The 24204-nt window shown below is 34.6% G+C and overlaps 2 protein-coding genes across 8 annotated transcripts in view; both read left to right on the forward strand.

The window, feature by feature from the left end:
- Positions 1 to 16303, forward strand: part of LOC127868076 (GTP-binding protein SAR1b-like) — an 18535-nt gene extending 2232 nt beyond the window's left edge. Inside the window, exons 2-8 of one of the 3 annotated variants that reach the window (XR_008043869.1) lie at positions 1993 to 2048; positions 3975 to 4094; positions 7091 to 7156; positions 8747 to 8850; positions 9848 to 9979; positions 12685 to 14779; positions 15064 to 16303. Coding sequence is in view for 1 of the 3 variants with exons in the window: in XM_052409678.1 (XP_052265638.1) it covers positions 2006 to 2048; positions 3975 to 4094; positions 7091 to 7156; positions 8747 to 8850; positions 9848 to 9979; positions 12685 to 12801 (582 nt within the window). In the remaining 2 variants the exon portion in view is untranslated. Of the gene's footprint in view, positions 1 to 1992; positions 2049 to 3974; positions 4095 to 7090; positions 7157 to 8746; positions 8851 to 9847; positions 9980 to 12684 lie in introns of all 3 variants that reach the window. The other 2 variants (XR_008043868.1, XM_052409678.1) reach the window with 2 other exon arrangements.
- A 1038-nt stretch (positions 16304 to 17341) lies between these two features.
- LOC127868067 (chondroitin sulfate N-acetylgalactosaminyltransferase 2-like) overlaps positions 17342 to 24204 on the forward strand; it is a 98980-nt gene continuing 92117 nt past the window's right edge. The window contains exon 1 of one of the 5 annotated variants that reach the window (XM_052409657.1): positions 17342 to 17505. The gene's annotated coding sequence lies outside the window, so the exon portion shown is untranslated. Of the gene's footprint in view, positions 17506 to 18065; positions 18188 to 24204 lie in introns of those variants that run through there. The other 4 variants (XM_052409656.1, XM_052409665.1, XM_052409658.1 and 1 more) reach the window with 4 other exon arrangements.

Raw genomic sequence — 24204 nt, forward strand, 5'->3', positions numbered from 1 at the left:
AATCGGATAATAACCCCCATAAAACTTGAAAATAGCAGTAAAAACACAGTTTGTAACACTTACACGCTTCAGGGATTTCAATATACTCTCTACACTGTAGGTCGCTTTCGTCGAAAATCAATATTTACAACTGACAGACGCTGGCCGCTAATTCTCGGTCGCGTGCTTTCGATTCGCAGTACATTTTCGGATAGGATTATGCCAATTTTTTATAATTCGCCACATTTAAAAATTTGAAGCCACTTTTAAAAATTCAAATGGTTAATCAATACTAAGTGGTTCTATAAATTTAGGGTTCCTGGAGGATCACCCAGCTTGAGAGAACTGGTGACCCTCACCAAATACTGGGGGCCTCGGGTCCCCGCCCCCCGGACCACCATTAGTGTCGAGGCCTGGGTACAGACACACTACTTTAAAAATGTTAAATACAGTGGCCAAAACATTATCAGCCTTGTATTGTTGGCAGATTTTACATTTAAGACCACCACCCTGAGCCACGGAAAACTTTCAGCAATTGTTTTAGCGTTTAAGTACATCTCCTTTTTGATTTGAAAACAGAGGAAATAAAATCATTCAGTATTGGCAGTACAATGTTTTTACTCGATACAACTTTTCGCCATATAAAAAGAATCAATTTTACTTTGAGAAGTAAATTAGTTTGGCTTCAGATAAGCCATGCTGGCCTATTCATGTAATTTTATAAACACATAAGCGCTTGACTGTCTGTTAAAAAAATCAATTCTAAATTTATCATGCGACTAGATGATACAGAGTATACATACAGACTGGCTAACTATTTATACAATCCAGCGAACAAATTAACTCTAAATTTGACAATAACCAGTCTCATACTTTGGCGAAAGACAATCAGATGTTTATATTTTTGTTTACGTTGTACAAAGCAAATTTACATCGTTTGCGTAAGTCCAGATTGGCTTGCTTAAAAGTACGCACGGAAATGATAAATTGAGCGTATCTTTATATTTCTAATGCGTATATTTCGCTGATACACAGCTTATCTAGAATGCTGATCTGGATGGATGGCCGAGTGGTCTAATTGCTAGACTTTTTTACTCCAGGACTCTTTAAAAAATAAATTATTCTTGATTTTTAACTGGAGCTTTTAAATCCAATGTTAACATTTATCAATATAAAGCATTTAATGACAAACTTCAAAACAAGCCAAAATCTGTGAAAAGGCCCCTTTAACAGATCTATCACATAATTAAAAGACCATTAACATTCTCCTGAAGGACCTGGACCAGATTCAAAACTTGGCCAAGAGACAAGTCAGGGACTACACTTACCTACGTTAACGCCTAGACTGGATATTGTGAAGAAAAGACTTCATTTAAACGAACAAATTTTATGACAGTGAACATTGTTGTCTTTGATTAAGAGGCTAATCTGAATGAGTAATTTGGGAAATTCTTAGCACACATGCATTAAGTCCTGTTTTAGAGTTAGGCTCATATATTTTTTATTTATTAACTAATATGAGGAATAGAGAAAAGATTGTACAGATGATTCAGAATGTGACAAATGTATAAGAACACTAAATTATGGAACAGAGGAACTTCTTGAAAGAATATCATGTTAGGTGAAACAGCATAGAAATTCTTTTGTTGTCCTGGCCAGTGATTTTTGTTCGAGGACAATCTAAATATTTAAGGTGTTCGTCCAACAGAACAAGTGATTTGTAATAATGTATGTAGCTATTGATATAAAACATAAATTAAGGTACAGCAGAATAAAATCTTTATTGAATAATAAACACAGTCCGCAATGATGTCATATACAATGAAAAAAACATGACAAATGCACACTGTATTATTACATTTACATAGTACAGGTACAAATAACTTTGTCCAAGACACTTAGTGTAATATTCCATGCTTTTTCAATAGAATTGTGTCATGTGTGATAAATAGTTCTTAAAAAAATATTTTGTGACAGTAATTATTTACTGTTTGTTTTTGTTTTGCATTTCAGACAGAAGAACAAAATGTTTCTGTGGGATTGGTTTACTGGAATGCTGAATTTTCTAGGTAATTTAATAACATAGTTTTGGTAGTAGATATCAGGTTTGTGTTGATGGATTTGATAAATTAAAGAGCTAATTTATTTCAATACATTTTTATTGATTCATAATCTTTAAGCCATTATTTTAGGGCTCCAACAGATACCTAAAAAAAAGAGATTAGAAAATCCACCACAAAATTTGTCCTTGTGGCACAAATGTCTCCTAAATCTGAGGCACAAATGTCTCCTAAATCTGAGGCACAAATGTCCCCTAAATCAACTCTTGTCTTCAAACTCCACTTTATGGAATTTCTTTTGGTCAAGTTTGACATTTGACCTCCATGTATGATAATGACCAAGACCTTTTAGGTGGGGAATAGTTACAAGCATCACAAAGCAACAGTCCTTCCTAAAAATTATAATTTATTGCTAGCCAGGATGTCCTATAATTCAACAGCCTTTGCTGGCCCGCACTCATCATTTCTGGCCAAAAAAAGAAAAATGATGAGCTTTTAAATTATTGGAGTATCAATTAATAATTTGGTAAATCTGACTTTTGACTTGAAACATTTTCTCATTTTTCTGAAATAGCTTTTGAAATTCAAAATCTCGCCATAATTGTATTACTGGAAACGAGAACCTGCAATATTAGAATCATATACATATTTCCAAATTATTATGGAGAAATATGAGGACTGACCGTTTTTCATTTGTCTAATTGGACCTTTCAACAAGTGTTACCTTGACTTTTGAGATACATGTAGGGGGATGGATATTACACTTGACAATGTTTTCAAATGGCGCTTTACATTTAAGATCCATTAATATATGGCAAAGTTATGACTTGCCAACCCGACCCAAAAATTGTTTGAACCTGTTAGGGCCCAACTTTGTTGGCCATACTCAATCGTTTATAATGAATAAATGAGTTCCCCCTTTTTTGGACTAATATCAAAACAAAATGTAAATATGATTTAAATGATTAAGAAGGATTTTTTAAACTATAACATTCTGTTTAAAATTTGTATACAGGACTTCGCTCCAAAAATGGAAAGCTGATTTTCTTAGGTTTAGACAATGCGGGTAAAACCACATTGTTGAGTGTATTAAAAGAGGGTCATATGGTTCAGCCTGTTCCAACATTACACCCCAGTAAGTATGGAGGCTCAAAAGAGAATGTGGCTTTGTTTGGAATGGAACACAGCATGCAATGTCAAGGCCTTTTTCTTTTGCTCCATTTGGCTTAAATTGTGGCTGTCTCAAGCGTAATCAATTATTTAATTTACTGCGAATTATTGTGAATTAAGTTAATGCACTTATAATATTACCGATTTCAGTCGTAACATAATGATGTAAAAAGAAAATGGCCTGGCTTGAATGACATCAATTTTATCTGGCTCAGAAAATGACAGTAATTGTTTTTATGTCAAAAAAGAACTAAGAGTTTCAGCTTTAATCTAGGGCTCATCACAAATTTGTACAATTCACAAATCATTCCTGTAAGATTTTTCTCACAAGTTAGTACTTAATACAAAAGATTAATGTGCATGCTTGGTTACCGCAATTTATCTGGTTTGTTGGTGTGAACTGTCATTATCTGAATCAAAAATAAATTCTGTGCAAAACTCAGCCTTATGAGCAGTAACAGAATGACCATGTAATACTCCAAATCTTAACCTCTCAGATTGCCCATTTGTAGTTCCTTAAAAAATCTAATACAATTAAAAATATTTCTTAATAGATGCGATTTTTAAAACTAAGATACTGATGAGCAGCAACCAATATAAAATCTTAACAGACTGCGAGTTTCTTGCAGGCTCTTCTTGTTTTATGCTGGTTGCATATAGCCATGTTTGCTTTGCATCTGGGCGAGAAAGAGTTAATGAGCAGTTTCAATCACGTGTATCATGCATGGAGTCTCGCACGCATGGTGGCTGTGCCCTTCATTGTAGGCCTGATGAAGAAGTCAGGAAAGCTCGTGTTTTTGGGCCTGGACAATGCAGGGAAGACCACTCTGCTACACATGTTGAAGGACGACCGAATGGCCCAGCATGTACCCACCTTGCATCCAAGTAAGAGACTAACAATAAACCAGGGCTCGCTTTTTGCTGTTTTTGTCTCACACTGCCAATTACTCTTTTGTTTAAACATATGATTGATCATAATTTGATATCAGTGTGTGTGCTTTTCATTCTATTCTATTCTATTAGGGGCTTTTTTTTATGATGAAAATCACATTGTTATCCCCACGCTTTTTGAAAAGTGTGGTGATATTGTGGTTATCTCCGCCGTTCGTCTGTCTGTCTGTCCTGGCCACTATCTCCTCCTACACTATAAGCGCTAGAACCTTGAATCTTACACACATGGTAGCTATGAGCATATGTGCGACCCTGCACTATTTGGAATTTTGATCTGACCCCTGGGTCAAAAGTTATGGGGGTTGGGGCGGGGCCGGGACAGAGATTTTCACTCATTTTTTATGTTATTTTACATTAACTTCTTCATTTCTGCACAGATTTACTTCAAATTGATACTGAACCTCTCTTATGACAATACGGTCAATCTCAACTATGCATGGCCCAATTACCAACCCTGGGGCGCCCCGCCCAAATAGGCCACACCCACACAAAATTGCCCTTTACTATAATTTCTTCATTTCTACACTGATTTACTTCTAATTGATACTGAACTATTCTTATGACAATACGGTCAATCTCAACTATGCATAGCCCCATTACCAACCCTGGGGCGCCCCGCCCACATAGGCCACACCCACCCAAAATTGCCTTTTACTTAACTTCGTAATTTCTACACTGATTCACTTCTAATTGATACTGAATTATTCTTATGACAATACGGTCAATCGCAACTATGCATGGCCCCATTACCAACGCTGGGGCGCCCCTGGGTCAAACATGCGGCGTGGGGATACGCGTCGGCCTCTGTCGCGCCATTTCTAGTTTTTACTTAAATTGGGCGATTGATGTTTGTTTTGCAACGAAATACTTTAAAATAAAAATGAGAGTTTATTTCTTAAAACTAAAACAAAACAAAAACATTTTGTAAAATCAAAAGCATCCATAGTTACAGACAGTATTAAGATTGCAAATATTTAAGAAGAACACAAATAGAAGAAATTTATGTTGACAGTTTGCTTGACTATGTCAGGCTTTTTTTCTCTATTTGGGGAAAGGTCTGGCCTTTAATTTTAGGGGAAACAAATCAACACAAATGAAAACGGGGAATAAATGTCCTTATGTAAGCTTAAAGTTTGGGGAAAATTGCATCATCTTAAAGAAATTATCTTAGGGGAAGGGGCCTTTCTCTCGAAGGAAGGGGCCTATATAAGGCCCTTGCTAAAGGAGTAAAAATGTAGATAATGTGATAATTAAATTAAATGTAATTGGCCTGAAAATCACAGGCCATCATTAAGATTTCAGTCTAAGTGATCCATCAAATGTGTCAATTTGTTTTGTATGTATTATGTGTGATGTTTGCATAACACACTATAATCAGAATCTTCCTTGCATTTCAAGTTGTGGATTGAAAGGACAATAAATAAATATCAATTAACATTATATTTGATACTTATCTCAACAACATTCCATGTCTTTTGTATGCAATCAATTTTGGAGTTGTTTATATATTTTTGTCCACTACCGGTTTCACCGGAGGGGACTTATGGTTTGCGCTCCGTCCGTTAGTCCGTCGGTATGTCACACTTTTCTGGATCCTGCGATAGCTTTGAAAGTTCTTTAAAAAAAAATCATGAAACTTGGAACATGGATAGATGGCAATATGGACTTAATGCACGTCATTTCATTTTGTTCCTACGTCCAAAATTCTGGTTGCTATGGCAACAAATAGACTAGAAATACTGCTGAAAATGGTGGTTTTCTGGATCCTGCGATAACTTTAAAAGTTCTTAATATTTTTTCATGAAACTTGGAACATGGCTAGATGGAAATATGGACATTATGCACGTTATTAAATTTGTTCCTACGTCAATAATTGTGGTTGCTATGGCAACCAAAAAAAAATACAAATATATAAAAAAAATCTGAAAATGGTGGAATTTCTGACAATGGTGGAGCCGGTAGGGGACCATATTGCTTGACAATAGCCTTGTCTTTTATAAAAAAGTACAACAAAATTTACAGATTGGTTGCAATACTAATTAAGCTTTAATTACATATATTACATGTATATTGTTTTATTGAGGTGTCAATATACTGCTGAAAAGTTATGCATTCAATTATGCTGGTTCACGATGTGTCAGAGATTAAATTTAGACATTTCCATAAATTTAAGAATATATTATCTTTGTAATAGCTCTGACTTTATAAAGAAATTAATATTGTATATATTTAACAAAGTGAAAAATCAGCATTTTTTTCCCAATTAGGAATGTACTGGTAGTGCAACGATTGTGAAAAATTATCACGAAAAACCATGATATTGGGAAAATGTGCGTCATAAAATCTTTCTATTAAGAATTATGGTTTGTTTTAATTAAATGTTACTAAATTGCACAAACCCATTTTAGTATTTTTGTACATGCCCAATTGCATAAAATGTTCAGTTTCAGTGCTGATTTTTATTTGTTTACTTGCAGATAATGCGCTTTTGGAACAAAATGCACCAAATTTTCCTTCATTTTGGGAATTTTTCGGATGGGAATTGGGAAATTTGGTTATTTATCCACAATTGGGAAAGTACCTTTTACGAGAACTTACAAAGAAGGAAAAAATCGCTGCAAATCAAAACCAATTTTATCTGTTGGTCTGTGCCCCCATGCCGTAAGAAAATGATTGGGAAACTAAAGGCTTGCACACGTGTTTAAACTTCCCAGGTTAACATTTTTGGGCTTTTATAATATTTGTTGTTGGAAAGAAGTCTCATTTATACAAAAATCCAGTAAAAGCGAAAGTTTCATCCAGTATTAGCCTGTGACAGTGTAGACTGTGCAGGTACATCAATGATCAGACTTGTGGGACAACCCTTTACGCACATGCATTATGCCCTGTTTTCCCAGAACACGACCCATGGTGTTTTTAATTGTTTGCAGCGTCTGAGGAGCTTTCCATGGGAGGGATGAGGTTCACCACATTTGATCTTGGTGGTCATCAGCAAGGTCAGTGGCAGAAGTTCTGCTGTGTTTCAGTGTTGTTAGTGTAGAAATGTTTAATGTGAAATATTGCAAATGGTTATCAGTTTAACTAAAAAATGCGCTAATAAATTTATTTGAACTTCAACCTGGAGTATTTTTATGCCCCCAATAGGGTGGCATATAGCAGTTGAACTGTCCGTCAGTCCGTCCGTCAGTCTGTCCATGTAAAAACTTTAACATTGCCCATAACTTTTGAAGACTTAATATTTGGCATGCATGTTTATCTCATGGAGCCTCACATTTTGAGTGGTGAAAGGTCAAGGTCATCCTTCAAGGTCAAAGTAGCGCAGTAGGAGGCATTGTGTTTCTGACAAGTACATCTCTTGTTTACTTTGGTTTAATGTGGTTTTTAGCTCTGCTGTTTTTGGAGAAAACCTGAGGTATTGTCATAGCCAGCTTGTTGTGTCCGTTGTCGTGTTGTTCACGTCGTGCTAAAACCTTTACAATTTGTCAAGGTTATGAACATTGGCTCTAAAATCAAAGTGCTTCAACCTACAACTTTGAAACTTCCTATGTAGCTGCACCTTGATTTGTTCTACTTGCCACACCCATTTTTGGGTCACTTGGTCAAAGGTCTGCGACTGTGACCTCTAAAAAAAACACATTGTTAAATAGCTTTATATCTTACAACTTAGAAACATAGTCTTAGGTATTTATGATTAATTTCATGCTGACATTTTTTTTCATTCTTTTGGAAAACATTCTGAGGAGATCAGTTTTATGTGAAACAGCATTCTTCGAAGTTTTGTATGATGCTTTCATCCCCTAGTAATGACATAATAAATCCCAAATAAGTTTATACATTTATATAAATTGTCAAAATGGTTCTAATTATTACATTTCTTACAGTTGTATACTTTTACCTCTTTTTTTATATCGCCATTTACCCCAACTATGTATGAAGTATCTGAGATCTATTCCTTCTTATAATAGGTCATCATGTGACTCATAGTGTTCTGTTGATGTTGATAAATTGTTATTTTATAATTGCATAATTTTCACGTATGTTGCCCAAAATGGGTCAAGCAGCAATTTATGGTGCACTCGCAAAAATCGTGGGATGAATCATAATAAATTTGAACTGTTGGGCAATTGTCAAATTTCTTAGTTGACAGAGTATAATTCCAAATTCATATTTATCTGTTTTCTGATTGGTTTCAACAGATATGCGCTTCAATATATGCCAATATAAAACAGAATTATTTCAAGGTTTTTCTCAGTTTTGAACCGTATTTTCTTTGTTTTTTAAGGAAAAAAAACAACGCTGAAAAACATTAAGGTGGCTAATTAACATTAATTTAAGCTATAAGATCCCAGTTGCCTTGTAAATTAGTTGTATGATGTAACTCGTGCAATTTGTATCATGCATAAAAAGGAGTTTAAAAAAAATGGTGAACAAAATCTAAAGTTTGTGTACCATATAGAAAAGCTATTGTTCCCAAGTTTTCATGAGCTGTGAGACATTTGTCTCACCTTTCATCATGCCTGGCAACAACTCTTTCTGTGTACATGAAAATGATAATTATGATTGCATTCTACCTCTTTTTCTTTCAGCACGAAGAGTTTGGAAGGATTATTTCCCTGCGGTGGATGGCATTGTTTTCCTGGTGGATGTATTTGATAGACAGCGATTTATTGAGGCTAAGGCAGAGTTAGATGTAAATAAAAAAGTAGTTTGTTGTCAAGGTTAAATTTGAAATGAAAATGAGGTGACCAAAAAATGTGGTTCATTATGTGATGGGCAAATATGTATTAATAAACCTTATGAAAATACATAGTCTGATTTGTCATGAATACAGTTTAAAACATCCAACATGAGAATTTATATAGCAAGAAAAGATTTGTTCACCAGACATTTTCATTTTGTGTTTCACTTTGTGAATGGAATTTGTAGCTAATTATTATAAGTATTAAACAGGACTTGTATGTGACAGAATCATCGCATATTAAATATATGAGTCGTGTTCTGAGAAAACTGGGCATAATGCATGTGCGTAAAGTGTCGTCCCAGATTAGCCTGTGCAGTCCACACAGGCTTATCAGGGACGTCTTTTTCCGCCTAAATTTTTGCTAAGAAGACACTTCATTTAAACGGAAAATATCATTTAAGCGGAAAGTGTCGTCCCTGATTAGCCCGTGCGGACTGCACAGGCTAATATGGGACGACACTTTACGCACATGCATTAAACGCAGTTTTCTCAGAACACGGCTCAAATGTTCACTGTTGGGACATATAACTAGCTTATATATAAAAAGCAAAAAGCTGTATAATTACAAATGTCACTTCTTGTACCAAATGCCGGTAATTAGTTTTGTATGTTATCTTTTGATAAATATTCAGCTTTTTTATGTAACCCTTTCCTGTCCAGAAAGAAAGTGTTAAAAGCTATATGCAATCAGCATTAAACCAGAACAGTCACTTGCAGTCTGTTCAAGTTTTATCCTGTTTGTTTATCATCAGTATCATAGTGTTTGAAATGAAGCGTTTAAAATTTGAGTCTTCCTATTATAAGACAGGTCTTTAATTAAAATAGATTTTCTAAGGGACTACAAACATGTCAAAGTGTGAATCTGAGTAGTCAAATGTTCAAACCTTTTTTATACCTTATGTAACTTATCAAATTCAAATAATGTAATTATCATTCTTCGTTGCAGAGTTTGCTTACAGATGAGCAGGTAGCCAACGCGCCCGTGTTGATACTGGGCAACAAGATCGACATACCTGGGGCAGCCAGTGAAGACGAGATCAGGGCAATGTTCGGACTCCATGGGCAAACCACTGGCAAGGTAGGTGGTCTTCTGGGAAAATGTTTGATTAGGATACTCATCTGTGAATATCTTCAGCTTTATTATATGAGCCTCATTGGGGGAGAATTGGGCTTAATGCATTTGCATTGCAGATTGTCATCCCAGAAAAGCTTTTGCAGTCTGCACTGGCTAATCAGGAATGACACTTTCCACCTAAGCTTGATTTTAGCAATGACATCCTTAAACAAAAAATACCATAAAAGCCGAAAGTATCGTCCCTATCTAGCATGTGCAGATTATTGCTATATAACATTTGAAAGCATTTAAACAATGTAAGTAAGAAGTGTAATACATGTGTGAACAGTTCTAGTATATATAAAAAAAATATCCCCCCCCCCAAAAAAAAGGCGGGGTGATACAGAATTGGCATTTCTGTCACAAAACTGTTTAGGGCTATATCTCAGAAACTATATAAGATGTCAACTTGAAACTTAATAGGTGTAAAGATATCAATAAGGAGAAGTGCCATGCACAATAACCATAACCCTCCACTTTCTTTAATAAGAGTTAATGTCCTTTGTTGGTTTTGTATGATGTAACATTTCACTGCTATATCGCAGATATGCTACAAGATGTTAACATGAAACTTCATGGCATTGTAGATATTATTGAGGAAAATTGCAATTCATCAAAACAACTACCCTACACTTAATAATTACCTATTAATTATTACCCTACGCTAAATGATTATACTGTATATCAAGGGATTTGAAATGATCCATAGACTAAGTTTATTTGGTGGGGATATCAATTCAAGGAATTTGCTTGTTTTTGTTTTTTTTCCTTTAAGTAAGTATAGGTCACTTGAAAACTGATATCACTATTTTCAATTGTATGCAATTGTATTCATGATCATAATAACAGTGTATTCCATGTAAGAAGACTAATTTTTATGCCCCCGGTAGGGTAGCATATAGCAGTTGAACTGTCCGTCAGTCAGTCAGTTAGTCTGTCTGTCCGTCCGTCCGTCTGAAAACTTGAATGGCCATATTGAATATAGCAACTTGATATTTGGCATGCATGTGCATCTCATGGAGCTGCACATTTTGGTGAAAGGTGAAGGTCATCCTTTAAGGTCAAATGTGAAATATATGGCTTCTGTCCATCCGAAAACTTTAACATTGGCCATAACTTTTTATGCCCCCGGTAGGGTGGCATATAGCAGTTGAACTGTCCGTCAGTCAGTATGTCAGTCAGTCTGTCCGTCCGTCCGATAAAAACTTTAACATTGGCCATAACTTTTTCACTATTTAAGATAGCAACTTGATATTTGGCATGCATGTGTATCTCATGGAGCTGAACATTTTGAGTGGTGAAAGGTCAAGGTCATCCTTCAAGGTCAAATGTCAAATATATGGCGTCTGTCCATCCGAAAACTTTAACATTGGCCATAACTTTTTCAATATTGAAGATAGCAACTTGATATTTGGCATGCATGTGTATCGTATGGAGCTGCACATTTTGAGTGGTGAAAGGTGAAGGTCAAGGTCATCCTTCAAGGTCAAATGTCTAATATATGGCGTCTGTCCGTCCGCCCAAAAACTTAAACATTGGCCAGAACTTTTTCGCTATTGAAGTTAGCAACTTGATATTTGGCATGTATGTGTATCTCATGGAGCTGAACATTTTGAGTGGTGAAAGTGAAGGTCAAGGTCATCCTTCAAGGCCAAATGTCAAATATATGGCGTCTGTCTGAAAACTTTAACATTGGCCATAACTTTTTCAATATTGAAGATAGCAACTTGATATTTGGCATGCATGTGTATCGTATGAAGCTGCACATTTTGAGTGGTGGAAGTTCAAGGTCAAGTTCATCCTTCAAGGTCAAAGGTCAACAACAATTTATTTATTTTTCAAAGCGGCATTCTCATGAAGCTGCACATTTTGAGTGGTGGAAGTTTAAGGTCAAGGTCATTCTTTGAGGTAAAAAAATAATAAAATAATTTCAAAGCGACGCAATAGGGTGCATTGTGTTTCTGACGAACACATCTCTTGTTCAATATTGAAGTTAGCAACTCGATATTTGTCATGCATGAGTTTATCATGGAGCTGCACATTTTGATTGGTAAAAGGTCAAGGTCATCCTTCAAGGTCAAAGGTCAAATTTTGCAATATTGAAGATAGCAACTTGATATATGGCATGCATGTGTATCTCATGGAGCTGCACATTTTGAGTGGTGAAAGGTCAAAGTCAAGGTCATCTTTCAAGGTCAAAGGTCAAAATTTTGCAATATTGAAGATAGCAACTTCATATTTGGCATGCATGTGTATCTCATGGAGCTGCACATTTTGAGTGGTGAAAGGTCAAGGTCATCCTTCAAGGTCAAAGGTCAAATATATTGCTTCAAAGCGGCGCAGAAGGGGGCATTGTGTTTCACGAACACAGGTCTTGTTATTGATCTTTTGTTACTTCCATACCATTTCTAATCCAATATGCTAAATTGATAACATCAATGTCCAAAACAACTTTTTTAAACAACACCCAATGAAATTCATTGACACATAAGACAAATATTTTATTGGTATGTTTTAGCATAGTGGATTTGGTGTTTTTCTAGCGAACTTTAGGTCAAGGGTTTGATTCCTACTGTGGGAGCATTCCCTTGATGTCCCCTCAAAGTACTGGTTCTACCCAGGAAGTGAAATAGAACTAAAATTAATATGTTTAAACTACCTGTTTTCAGGGCAGCGTTTCTCGCAGCGAACTCCCTGGCCGGCCGATGGAATTGTTTATGTGCAGTGTTTTAAAACGACAAGGATACGGTGAGGGCTTTCGCTGGCTGGCTCAATACATCAACTGACATCTGTGCTGACTTAGTGCTAACTATCTTCATCTTTAAATTTGTGAGAAATCTGTCGGAATTGTAGATATAACGAGTTACTTTTGTTTGTATGTGTGGAATAATTGATTTACAAAATGACCTATGTTTAACTTTTTTTCTGTCGTTTTTTAGAAGCAAAGTTATTTGGCTAATGGTTTCTTTTTTGTGTATGTATGAAAGGTGAAATGTAAATCAATTTCTATTTTTGATTTTCATTTTGTGTGTGTAGTTAAATGTAGGTTATGACAGAATCAAGTTCTGCTACAGATAAATGTTAACTAGTTTATTTATATTGTTTCAAATTAAACCAGTGTCTCAATATTTTATGAGCAGTTTTTGCTTATCTGAAGCTGCATAAGTTGACTTCCCAAATAAGTGGCTTTTGTGAAAAGTATACTATGTGATAATCAGTGACAGGAATATGTTTTAAAAATATACTGCAGGCATGTTAAAGATGGTCAGTTTGTTTTCTATTTGAAATTTCACTGTATAAAAAAACCTTTTAGTATGTATAACCCAATTAAGGCAAGGAAATATGAAATGTGTCTTGAGAAAATGGTCTTATGCCAGCATGGCACAGGATCAGCCTGCACCGGTTAGTAGCTACACTTCTGCTATATTCATGCAAGGTTTTATGGACTCATTAGCAGATGTCCAGGGCTGGTCTGGAGCTATGCATGATTAACGTGGCATAAGACCCATTATTGCATGAAGACTCATTTTTTCTTTAATGTTGTATGTATATATTTTATACAGAGAATGGTCATCTGAGCTGTATCATATCATTTCTAAAGGTAAACACACATAACTGATGCAGTTAAATATTTCGAAGCGACACTATTAAATAGAATATAGTATATACTTGTAAATAGCTTTATTCCAGCGTTGTTGTATATTTCTTGTCTTGATTTTGCTAGTGTGAGTTTTAAAGTTTAAACACATATTTGATGTGGTATATGGTTCTTGGCCCCACCATTAAACCATTAAAAATTCAGCTTTAATATGGAGTTTTTTCCACTATGACAAACCTGATTTTGTGTGTGTTTGTGTGTCTGTATGTCATATATGTAAAAGTATATTGTTCAAAGTGGATATGATAATTTTAATATGCCGATTCATTGAAAAATATATGTCAAAGTATATTGTCCAAAGTGTATATGATCACTTAGATACGCGGATATCTCGCATGTGAATCAGTTTGGTTCGGTGTTAGCTTATGTATGTAGTATTGTGCCTTCATGTTACCCAGTTGTAAATCATGCTATGGTTTTCCATATCATTTTAAATACGTTCCACTGTGTCATTGTTGGATTGAATAGAATTATTCTTGTTTAACACAAACAGTTCTTAAGCATTTTTATGCCCCCCTTCAAAGAAGAGGGGGTATATTGCTTTGCTCACGTCGGTCGGTCCGTCCACCAGGTGGTTGTCAGACGATAACTCAAGAACGCTTGGGCCTAGGATCATGAAACTTCATAGGTACATTGATCATGACTCGCAGATGACCCCTATTGATTTTGAGGTCACTAGGTCAAAGGTCAAGGTCACGGTGACCCGAAATAGTAAAATGGTTTCCGGATGATAACTCAAGAACGCTTAGGCCTAGGATCATGAAACTTGATAGGTAGATTGATCATGACTCGCAGATGACCCCTATTGATTTTCAGGTCACTAGGTCAAAGGTCAAGGTCACAGTGACCCGAAATAGTAAAATGGTTTCCGGATGATAACTCAAGAACTCTTGGGCCTAGGATCATGAAACTTGATAGGTAGATTGATCAGGACTTGCAGATGACCCCTATTGGTTTTGAGGTCACTAGGTCAAAGGTCAAGGTCACAGTGACCCGAAATAGTAAAATGGTTTCCGGATGATAACTCAAGAACACTTAGGCCTAGGATCATGAAACTTGATAGTTAGATTGATCATGACTGGCAGATGACCCCTATTGATTTTCAGGTCACTAGGTCAAAGGTCAAGGTCACGATGACCCGAAATAGTAAAATGGTTTCCGGATGGTAACTGAAGAACGCTTATTCCTAGGATCATGAAACTTTATAGGTAGAATGATCATGACTCGCAGATGACCCCTATTGATTTTCAGGTCACTAGGTCAAAGGTCACGGTGACCTGAAATAGTAAAATGGTGTCCGGATGATAACTCAAGAATGCTTATGGCTAGGATCATGAAACTTCATAGGTACATTGATCATGACTGGCAGATAACCCCTATTGATTTTCAGGTCACTAGGTCAAAGGTCAAGGTCACAGTGACAAAAAACATTTTTATTTCAAGTTATATTTATTGATGGGCATTTTTTAATTGACATAAGTTTAGTTTGCTTTGAGATAGATTAATTGTACAGTATATTCTGATTGAATCAATGGCTCATAAAAGAAGAAAAAAAACTGAGAAATTACAACATGTTGACATGATCATCTTATTGTAAAATTGTGAATGTTGTGTGGTAAAAACACATGTTGAATACATTGTTATAACTATTATAAAATTTAATGTATAATATATGTATTGTGTACAATCTAATTAAAATAGTATTGTTTTACGCTTTATGGATTTAATATTGAAACATACCAGTAGTGTTTTGTTGAGATTAGTTTTTTTATTGGATGCATTCTTTAATATGACAGAATGAGAATAATGCCTCTTATTTTCTGTGCGATTTGCAGTAGTTACCGCCCTTACATTTAATTATTTCAACAATAATCCTTGTATGTGTAAGATTTTGTTCCCATTATGAAAGTAATATATTGTGTCCTACAATGGTTTGTTTAAATGTTTGTGTATTTATGAATTTCTGTTTTGCTAGTGCTGTGCCAAGTTATGTTTTTTCAATCACTGAATTGAAAGAGCCGTGTTCTGAGAAAACTGGGCATAATGCATGTGCGTAAAGTGTAGTCCCAGATTAGCCTGTGCACAGGCTAATCAAGGATGAAATTTTACGCACATGCATTATGCCCAATTTTTTCAGAACAAGACACGAAAGAAGACTGCTTGGCTAATTACTGTGGATTTACTTAAACTCTTGGACATTAAATTTTTCAGATTTGTAAAGTCAAGCATATGTGTTGGATCTTAAATTATTGCGTAATTTAAAATGTCTGATATTAAGCCTTAAGATTTCAACATACCGTATGTGTTGAACGTTTGATTGTGTTGTTGATTGGACCAACAATAATCCACAAAAATTAATGTTCTACCAATGATATTGGTTTCACAGAATAACTGAAGGAAACGATGATATATTCAATCTGACTTATTTTATGTTACATGTGTTAAGTGACATACTGGTATTGTTAAACATAATTTTTTTGAATTTGTCACACATGAACATGAATGAAAAACATAATTATAATTAAAAACTAGCATTCTTTGAAAGCTATTGTGTACAATTGCTTCAGAATGTGTGAATTTTATTGACATTGAATTCACCAATTACAATAAATGTACTGACATAAATATTACCATATGTTTGTTGTTTGTTTGTCTACTCCAACTAGCCATTGCATTTTGTCAAGCATGGTATTTTGACATTATTTGCACGCAGTTATTGCTGTGTTTAACCTACATACAAAAATGTGAAAGTATTTGTTGCATTACATTTGAAAGTTATTTAGTACTGACATATGTGCAATAAACATGCAAATGGATAAAAGTAAGGCACACATTAGAAACTTCATGAAGAAACAAAACAATCATAAAAAACTACATGTATTGCTAGATTACTGAAAACAGAGCGATTGTGCACTGGCATTGACTTTCTTAAACTACTGGTAAGTTAATTGTGCTATTGGGAAACGAGTATCAACTTGATAAAATAGAAAATAAATAAATAAATATTAATATGATAGTGTGAAACATCTATAATAACATTGCTAGCATAGGTGTTAAATATACTGATATGCTGGCAAATATCTCAAGTATCCACGTTTAGGTCTCAATTCAAGTCGGAGCTTCTTGCTTCTTTGTAGGCAGTGTGGCACATTGGGAGAACAGTGCCGACATAATGTACATACACACAGTAAGGGTCCTGTTTTAGTTTTGAGATAATGTATTATGGTGTATAACAAGCAAGGATTTACGGGTTTATAACTGAAAAAAGAGTTGATCCGTTTCGGGTGTAATGCGATGGTCTGAGATTACTATTATCGTGTAAGTACCTGTTATCGAACAGCACCTATTATCGGACGTTTTGTTTTGGTTCTGTATGCACATGCGTAAAAGTGCGCATGACGTCACATTGATAAACAAATGGTCGCACATGAAGTCCAAGACCTACTTGCCTACTTAGCTTGAAACAAATGCGCTCAAAACAGGTTAAAGGGATGCATTTATTGTTATTAACACCGTTTTATGTGTTTTTTGCTATTACTTTTTGAATGCATTTATCAAAACGTGCATTTACACACCAAAAAGCATATTTCCGTTTGCAATTTTGATTGACGCAGACGCAGATTTTTTCGCCAAGTCCGGGTCACGTGATAGTCATGTGACTTTGTATATACTGGAGTAGTATTTATGAAGTGTCGGGTAAAAGGCCATGTTTACATCGGCCGCCATTTTGTTTTGTCTGCTAGAGGTGACAATAACCAGGGAATCATTGTTATAAATTCTTGAAGGAAGTTTGCTGGAAAACTGTACAGATAAATCATTCAATGATTGAACTGTTAGTCATTTGTTAAAACAAAATGTTTTTGTCATTTTAAGTGTTTCAATTTTAAGGAAATTTAACGTAATTTCTTAGCTGTTCGATAACTGGTTCGTCCACCATACAAAATAGTATCCGCTGAAGAATATTGGCATCTGATAATTCGAAAATGGTTCTTAATCTTGAGCACACGTCGTATTATAACAAGAAATAAACAGTTTTGAAGTCTGTTAATGTTATATTATTTTCGTATTTACCTATAACTAAGTTATCTCTACTGAAAATTGTCGTAAGTCACAATTACTCTTAATAATAATAGGTAAAACGCTCTTGTAAGAATGATAACTATGCCTCCTATCGCCTTTGGCTTTGCATTAGTTACCTCCCTTATATTGAATTATTTTTTAAATGTTCCCTCTACGTGTGATTTATATTGAACATAGTTTTATCATGTTTATGCCTTTACTTAATTGATTAAAATGATAAAACACGTGATAGACTGTTCATTTGAAATCAAAATGAACTTAGAAATTAAATCCTTTAAAATTGTCATATGCGTGGACTTGTTTACCGAGACACCGGGCAACAAAATACACGTGTTTCTAATGCGGGAAATTATGAAGCATATTCAATATGCAAGTTAACAAAAGATGTTAGAACTTCCCAATTACACGATGATAGGGTTGATGTATTGGTAAAAGTATGAATTTATCTTCGTTTATTAACTGTCTTCTAGATTCTATATTCATTCAGAACATCACGATATATAATTTTAAAAGGTCACGTAATTTCGTATGTATTAATATTTCGGACAAAAGCAACGGCTCATGGAATACATTACTAACAACAATACAGATAATTTCGGAAATTTGTGTCAATTTGAAGGCATGTGTATGTAGATCACCTTTGTGAAGTTATACAGATTGTACCTTATTTTAGAAGAAAAATATATGGTTTTATGCTGTTTGCTGCTCATCAGTATCGAAGGGCTGGAAACAAAGCCTTTAAAACTTGAATCTATTAAGAAAGGTCTTTAATAAAATTCACCTTTATATGGGTCTACAACTCTAAAAGCTCATAAGTTGTAATAATATGTTAAATCTTTATATCAATAGTCTAGTCCAAATAATTAGACGTAAGCTACCCCGCTTAAATGTAATGTCGATGTAAATCGACCTCATATTTATAGGAGTAATCAATAGTCATATTATCGTGTAAGTACCTGTTATTGAACAGCACCTAATATCGGAAGTTTTGTTTTGGTTCTGTTTGCACATGCGCAAAAGTGCGCATGACGTCACATTGATAAACAAATGATCGCACATGAAGTCCATGCCCTACTTGCCTACTCAGCTTGAAACAAATGCGCCGAAAACAGGTTAAAGGAATGCATTTATTGTTATTTACACTGTTGTGTGTGTATTTTGCTATTACTTTTTGAATGCATTTATCAAAACGAGCATTTACAAACCAAAAAGCATATTTCTGTTTGCAATTTTGATTGCAGCAGACGCAGATTTTTTCGCCGAGTCCGGGTCACGTGATAGTCATTTGACTTTGTAAATACTGGAGTAGTATTTATGAAGTGTCGGGTAATAGGTCATTTTACATCTGCCACCATTTTGTTTTGTCTGCTAGAGGTGACAATAATCAGGGAATCATTGTTATGAATTCTTGATGGTAGTTTGCTGGAAAACTTTACAGATAAATCATTCAATGATTTAACTGTTAGTCATTTATTAAAACAAAATGTTTTTGTCATTTTAAGTGTTTCAATTTTAAAGTAATTTAACGTAATTTCTTAGGTGTTCGATAACTGGTTCGTCCACCATAATGACAATGTATATCATTCAATGACAATTGTTTTATTTTAAAAACAATCCAATTATTTTTACAGATATGTCATTTGTAAACATTTGCTTTTATTTTTTGTTCGTGAAGTGTACTTAGTTAGTCTTATCAAATCATTAAAATGCATTTTAAATGTAACAGACATGATTAACAGTAATCTTCTTATTTCAATAGACCAGTTCACTTGTAACGTCACGCGCACCTGCGTGTTTACATACGGATTGCATTGGTAGGCAAAAGAAAGACACAATAAATGGGGAGAAATAGAGTGTAATCGTTTTTATTAAAACGATTATTTTTAGATTTTATTTTTCAACATGACCACAAGTTGTTCTACTTTACTGAAACAAATAAGATTGAAATAAGCAATAAATATATCAATTCCAAATAAAAAACATATGAAAATTAACCATAATGGTATTTGTCTGGGAAAACTAACACGTTGACACATTAAATAAACATAAAATGAAATTAAATGCAATATATTTCATTTGATTGTTTGCATCAATCTTAAAATCGTGTAAGCCTTTTTATTCTGGTGTTTAATTGTCCCTTTGTTCTGCCTAATCCAATTATCTTGTTTTGATCAGATATTGTCCAGACTTAACTATGACATGGTGTCATAAACCACACTGGGTGGCAGATGACAGTCTGGTCATTAAACACAATTGATGATGCCACCATGTGTTCACTTTCTAGTAGTATTAAGTAGTCATTTGGTTGAATAATTGACCGCCAACATACTTAACAGTTGCTTAACCCATTCATGCCTAGCGTCCTGGAAAAAGGACATTGCAAACAGCGTAAACCTAGACAGGGACCTCACACTACTTTGGGGGAAGGGGTCCGCAGCCCTTAGGAGGGGGAATTTTCGCGGCGTTTCCCTTTTTGGGGATTTTTTTACTTACTCTCTCATTATTACATTTGTACATGTTTGCACTATATTCATTGCATTTTTCATAATTTAGTATGTTTGAAAGATTAAATTGAAATAGAATTGAGATATAATAATCATGAGACACATCTTTCTATTAAAAAAAATTAAAAAATAAATTTTTTTTTTTTTTTTTAGGGGGAATTTTTCCCCCCAAAAGGGGAAAAAAATATACTTTAAAGGTGGGGGACTGCCACCGAAATTCGGCGGCAGATTTGATAGATTGAGGGCCCTGCCAGATGAGACGCCGCATGATGCGGCGTCTCATCTGGGTCTACGCTGTTTGCTTAAAGGAATTTCTGTAAAAATTGTTCTAAATATAAAAATAAATATACTAGACATCCCTAATTTTTGAAATAAATTGATCCAACTTAGAAAGATGGGAGAGTCCACTAGGCATAAATGGGTTAAATTATTGTTGTCACTCATATACTCACTAGTAACGAGTTTACAATATATACATGAATACACAGTTCAATTTGCATCATGTGACGTTGTGTTTTTCATTTGTATGGTAATATTCCTCAATAGTGTCATTCTCTGTACAAAACCCATCCAAATTAAAGTTACATGTAAATACCGTCATGCACTTCGCTTTTAATAGGGCTTTGTAGTACGTCCCCAGTGACTTTTTTACCTGCAATCCTGCGTCCTGGACTCACAAAAACCTCTGGGGAAGCAAAGTTTCAAATAATGTGAGTCCCAAAAATGCCACAAAAAATAATATGGTTTAATATTTGGACTCATTCTTTCAATTCAGGGACTCGTAGATTTGCAAGTTAGCGAGTCCCAGAACTCAGATGAGAATATTTGTAAAAATATCACTGCCAGTGATTTTTTTTGCTTTTATTTGTTACAGCCTGTGCCATTCGAATTGGGAAAATTAGCGCGATAAACAGTGAAATTGGTTAAAAAATTGTGCGATAAACCATGAAATTGGGAAAAATTAAGCATTACAAATATGATTATAAGTAACAGAATTAATATTGTTTTTAAGTGCATGTTCAGGGGGTTTTCTAGCCATTTTGAGAAAAAAAGTCTGGTCAAATTGGGATTTTTTTCAATCAATTAAAAAGGCGAATTTGAGAATTATTTATCGACAAAAAGGACTACATTAAAGTTATATATTTTGTAGGATGTTAAAGAAATAAAGTTGAGATATAGAGTTAAGAAATCATAATTAAGTCATAGGAGACTTCTTTCTTAAAAAAAAGTTTTTTTGGAAATTGGGCTTTTTTTTGGGAAATTTTGGTCCGATTTTTGGGAAAAAAACGTGGAATTTTGCAATTGGGAAGCAGCCGAAAATCGGCTGTAATTTGGAGCAAAAAAAATCACTGGCTGCCTCCCTGTTTCAATGAACCCCTGACACGTACATTCTACCACTCATTTTTATTACTCTAGCGTACTCATGCCATTGATAATTATGATTTTATAATTAGATGTTTCATTATTTTAATTTATTGAAGCTTTTCTGCAAATAATAATTCGGCTAATGCATAGAGCTCTATGTTATGTCAAATTGTCGGTCTTTCAGTCTTCAGACAGGGGTGGCGAAATCTCAAAAAACTATACTTGTCCACGGACAACCATTTAGGAAATTTAACTTGTCCGTTGCTGAACTACACTTGTCCGTTAATGTTTATATAAATTATAAACGCATTTATTGATTAATGTAAAACAATGTGGAATATACCAAAATGAGTATGATTTGCTAGTTTTGTTTATGGTATTTCAATAGTACATTCATTATAGCAGTATATTATAAACAATATAAAGACTTTCTAAAACTTTTAATCTTGCAAAGCTAGTGTTATTAAAACATGTGTTGAACATAAGTACATCGTAATCTTAACAAATTAAACTAGTCCAATATGTGGACCTCATCAGACTGAGGCTCTGCGCCGCTACTGGTAGCAATTTGATTATCATCAACTGGTAACCATTGAAAATCTGTGAGCCAAGTTTTCTTGAAAAGTTCTGGTGCGTTTACTTAGATCATATTTTTTATCATAATCTTTCTTAGTTTTTTTGGGAGGTAGACTGCTAAAAGCATCGGGTTTCTGCTCCGTTGTTGAAGATTTAAAAAAACTAAATGTTCCATTTTTACCATTAAAGTCGTCTACTGTCTATTTAGGGATCGGTACAAGCTAATTTTACCGGTCCGAAATTGGATCGGTTATTTTTAGAAACATGTCAGGGGAAGTAATCCGTGTACCATTTCCGGTTTATTTTCCCGAACTTTTTGACAGCTGACAGGCAAGAATAAAAGTTTGTTCTAGTCAAATAAGATTCATAATACATATGAATCTTGAGTACTACCTGATACATAATATCCTCGCGTTACTTTAAAGTGGAAATTCTTTATTTGTGAGCATGTGAATCTTTGTATTTGATCTAGTTATCAACGGAATGATACAGAGTTTTAAAAAATAATCTGGGGAATGCTGCGAGCGAACCATAACATTCTAACGTCACGTCACGAACAGCACTACCGATTGGCCTTCGCGTTATCCAATTAAAATCGCCGATACATTAGCCTGTACCTGTTGTATATTATAGTCAACGGAGTCAAATTTATATTCAACGGGGAACCAGTTAAACTTTGATACTTTTTATTTCCGTCTGATTGAAAAAATAAAGAAACCAGTCTGTACACTGTCTAACAGTCGGGCCGAATGTTTAAAATGCGGCATGCTCCTGGTCTCTTATAGAATAAGGGAGATCACTGCGCAGGAGAGTGCCCGTATTTTAGCTTGATTGCTCCGCAAATAGCACTGACAATGTAATCGCATGTCAACATCCCGTTTTGTAAAACTTAATTACGGCTTTAATACAATGTATTTTTTTGTATACCTGGATCCGACTTTTAAAAAACTTGTTGTCCATGGACAACTTAATTGAAAAAAGTCAGTTGCCCAGACAACCAAATGTACGACTCAGGCAACTCGGACATTTAATTTCTCCACCCCTGTCAGACCATCTTTACTTCGATGCTAATGACGCGTTCTTTTTAGATGCAAATAAATGTATCAATAAATTCTTTTGGCACTAAATAAAAAAAAAAAAAAAATTATTTTGGTGTTGTTTTGTCAGAGTTTCTTTTCGATTTATATGTCGTTATCCATATGTTTGCGTTACTGTAACCCATACTTTTGCCTACCAGTGCATTGCGCATGCACGAAAATCGGGAATCAAAACTATAACAATGAACTGGTCTATCAAAATTAGGCGGTTTAAAATAAACCCTCATTGCACTCTGACTATTGTAGATACTTTGAGTTTGTACATTATCGTACCATACCTCTGCTGTTCGAAACGACTCAACTATGCAATCACCCCATAGAGTTGTTTACAAAATAGCATGACTGGCTTGTATAGCTCATTCATGAAAATATACTTCATGTGGGAGTAGGGTTATAGCACTCATAATAATGTGGTTAAGGTTGCCTTTTAAGTTAACATAAAAGCAAAACTACTGTACTGGTGATGCAATATTTACATCACTTTATTTATTATGGTCTGATCTATTTTACCTTGAACAAGTGCTGATGAAAATGAATTTAATGGTCCCTTTCATCATATATTTTGTTATGTAAATTCACTCTGTAACTGATGTTAAGTGGAAAGTTTTAAAATAGTGAGGTATATTATGAATTTATGATTATGCTGTGTGTTTTTATCTAATTTTATCTGCAAGAACAGTGAATGTATTGTTGTTAAAGTGTACATGTATTTTAAAACGTTATGCTGTTGTGGTAGAATTCATGTAAAAGACTGCAGTAGAAACTAAAAGGAGCAAGTTTTAAGATCACAGGATTGTTTTTGGAAGGTTTGTATTTTCAAGTTGTTCCAAACATTATATGGTGAAAATTTAAAGAAAGCTTTTTATAATACGCATGTTTAATAATCTGTAATGTATAATTTGAAAACCT

The sequence above is a fragment of the Dreissena polymorpha genome, chromosome 2 (assembly GCF_020536995.1).
Source record: "Dreissena polymorpha isolate Duluth1 chromosome 2, UMN_Dpol_1.0, whole genome shotgun sequence".
Lineage (NCBI taxonomy): Eukaryota > Metazoa > Mollusca > Bivalvia > Myida > Dreissenidae > Dreissena > Dreissena polymorpha.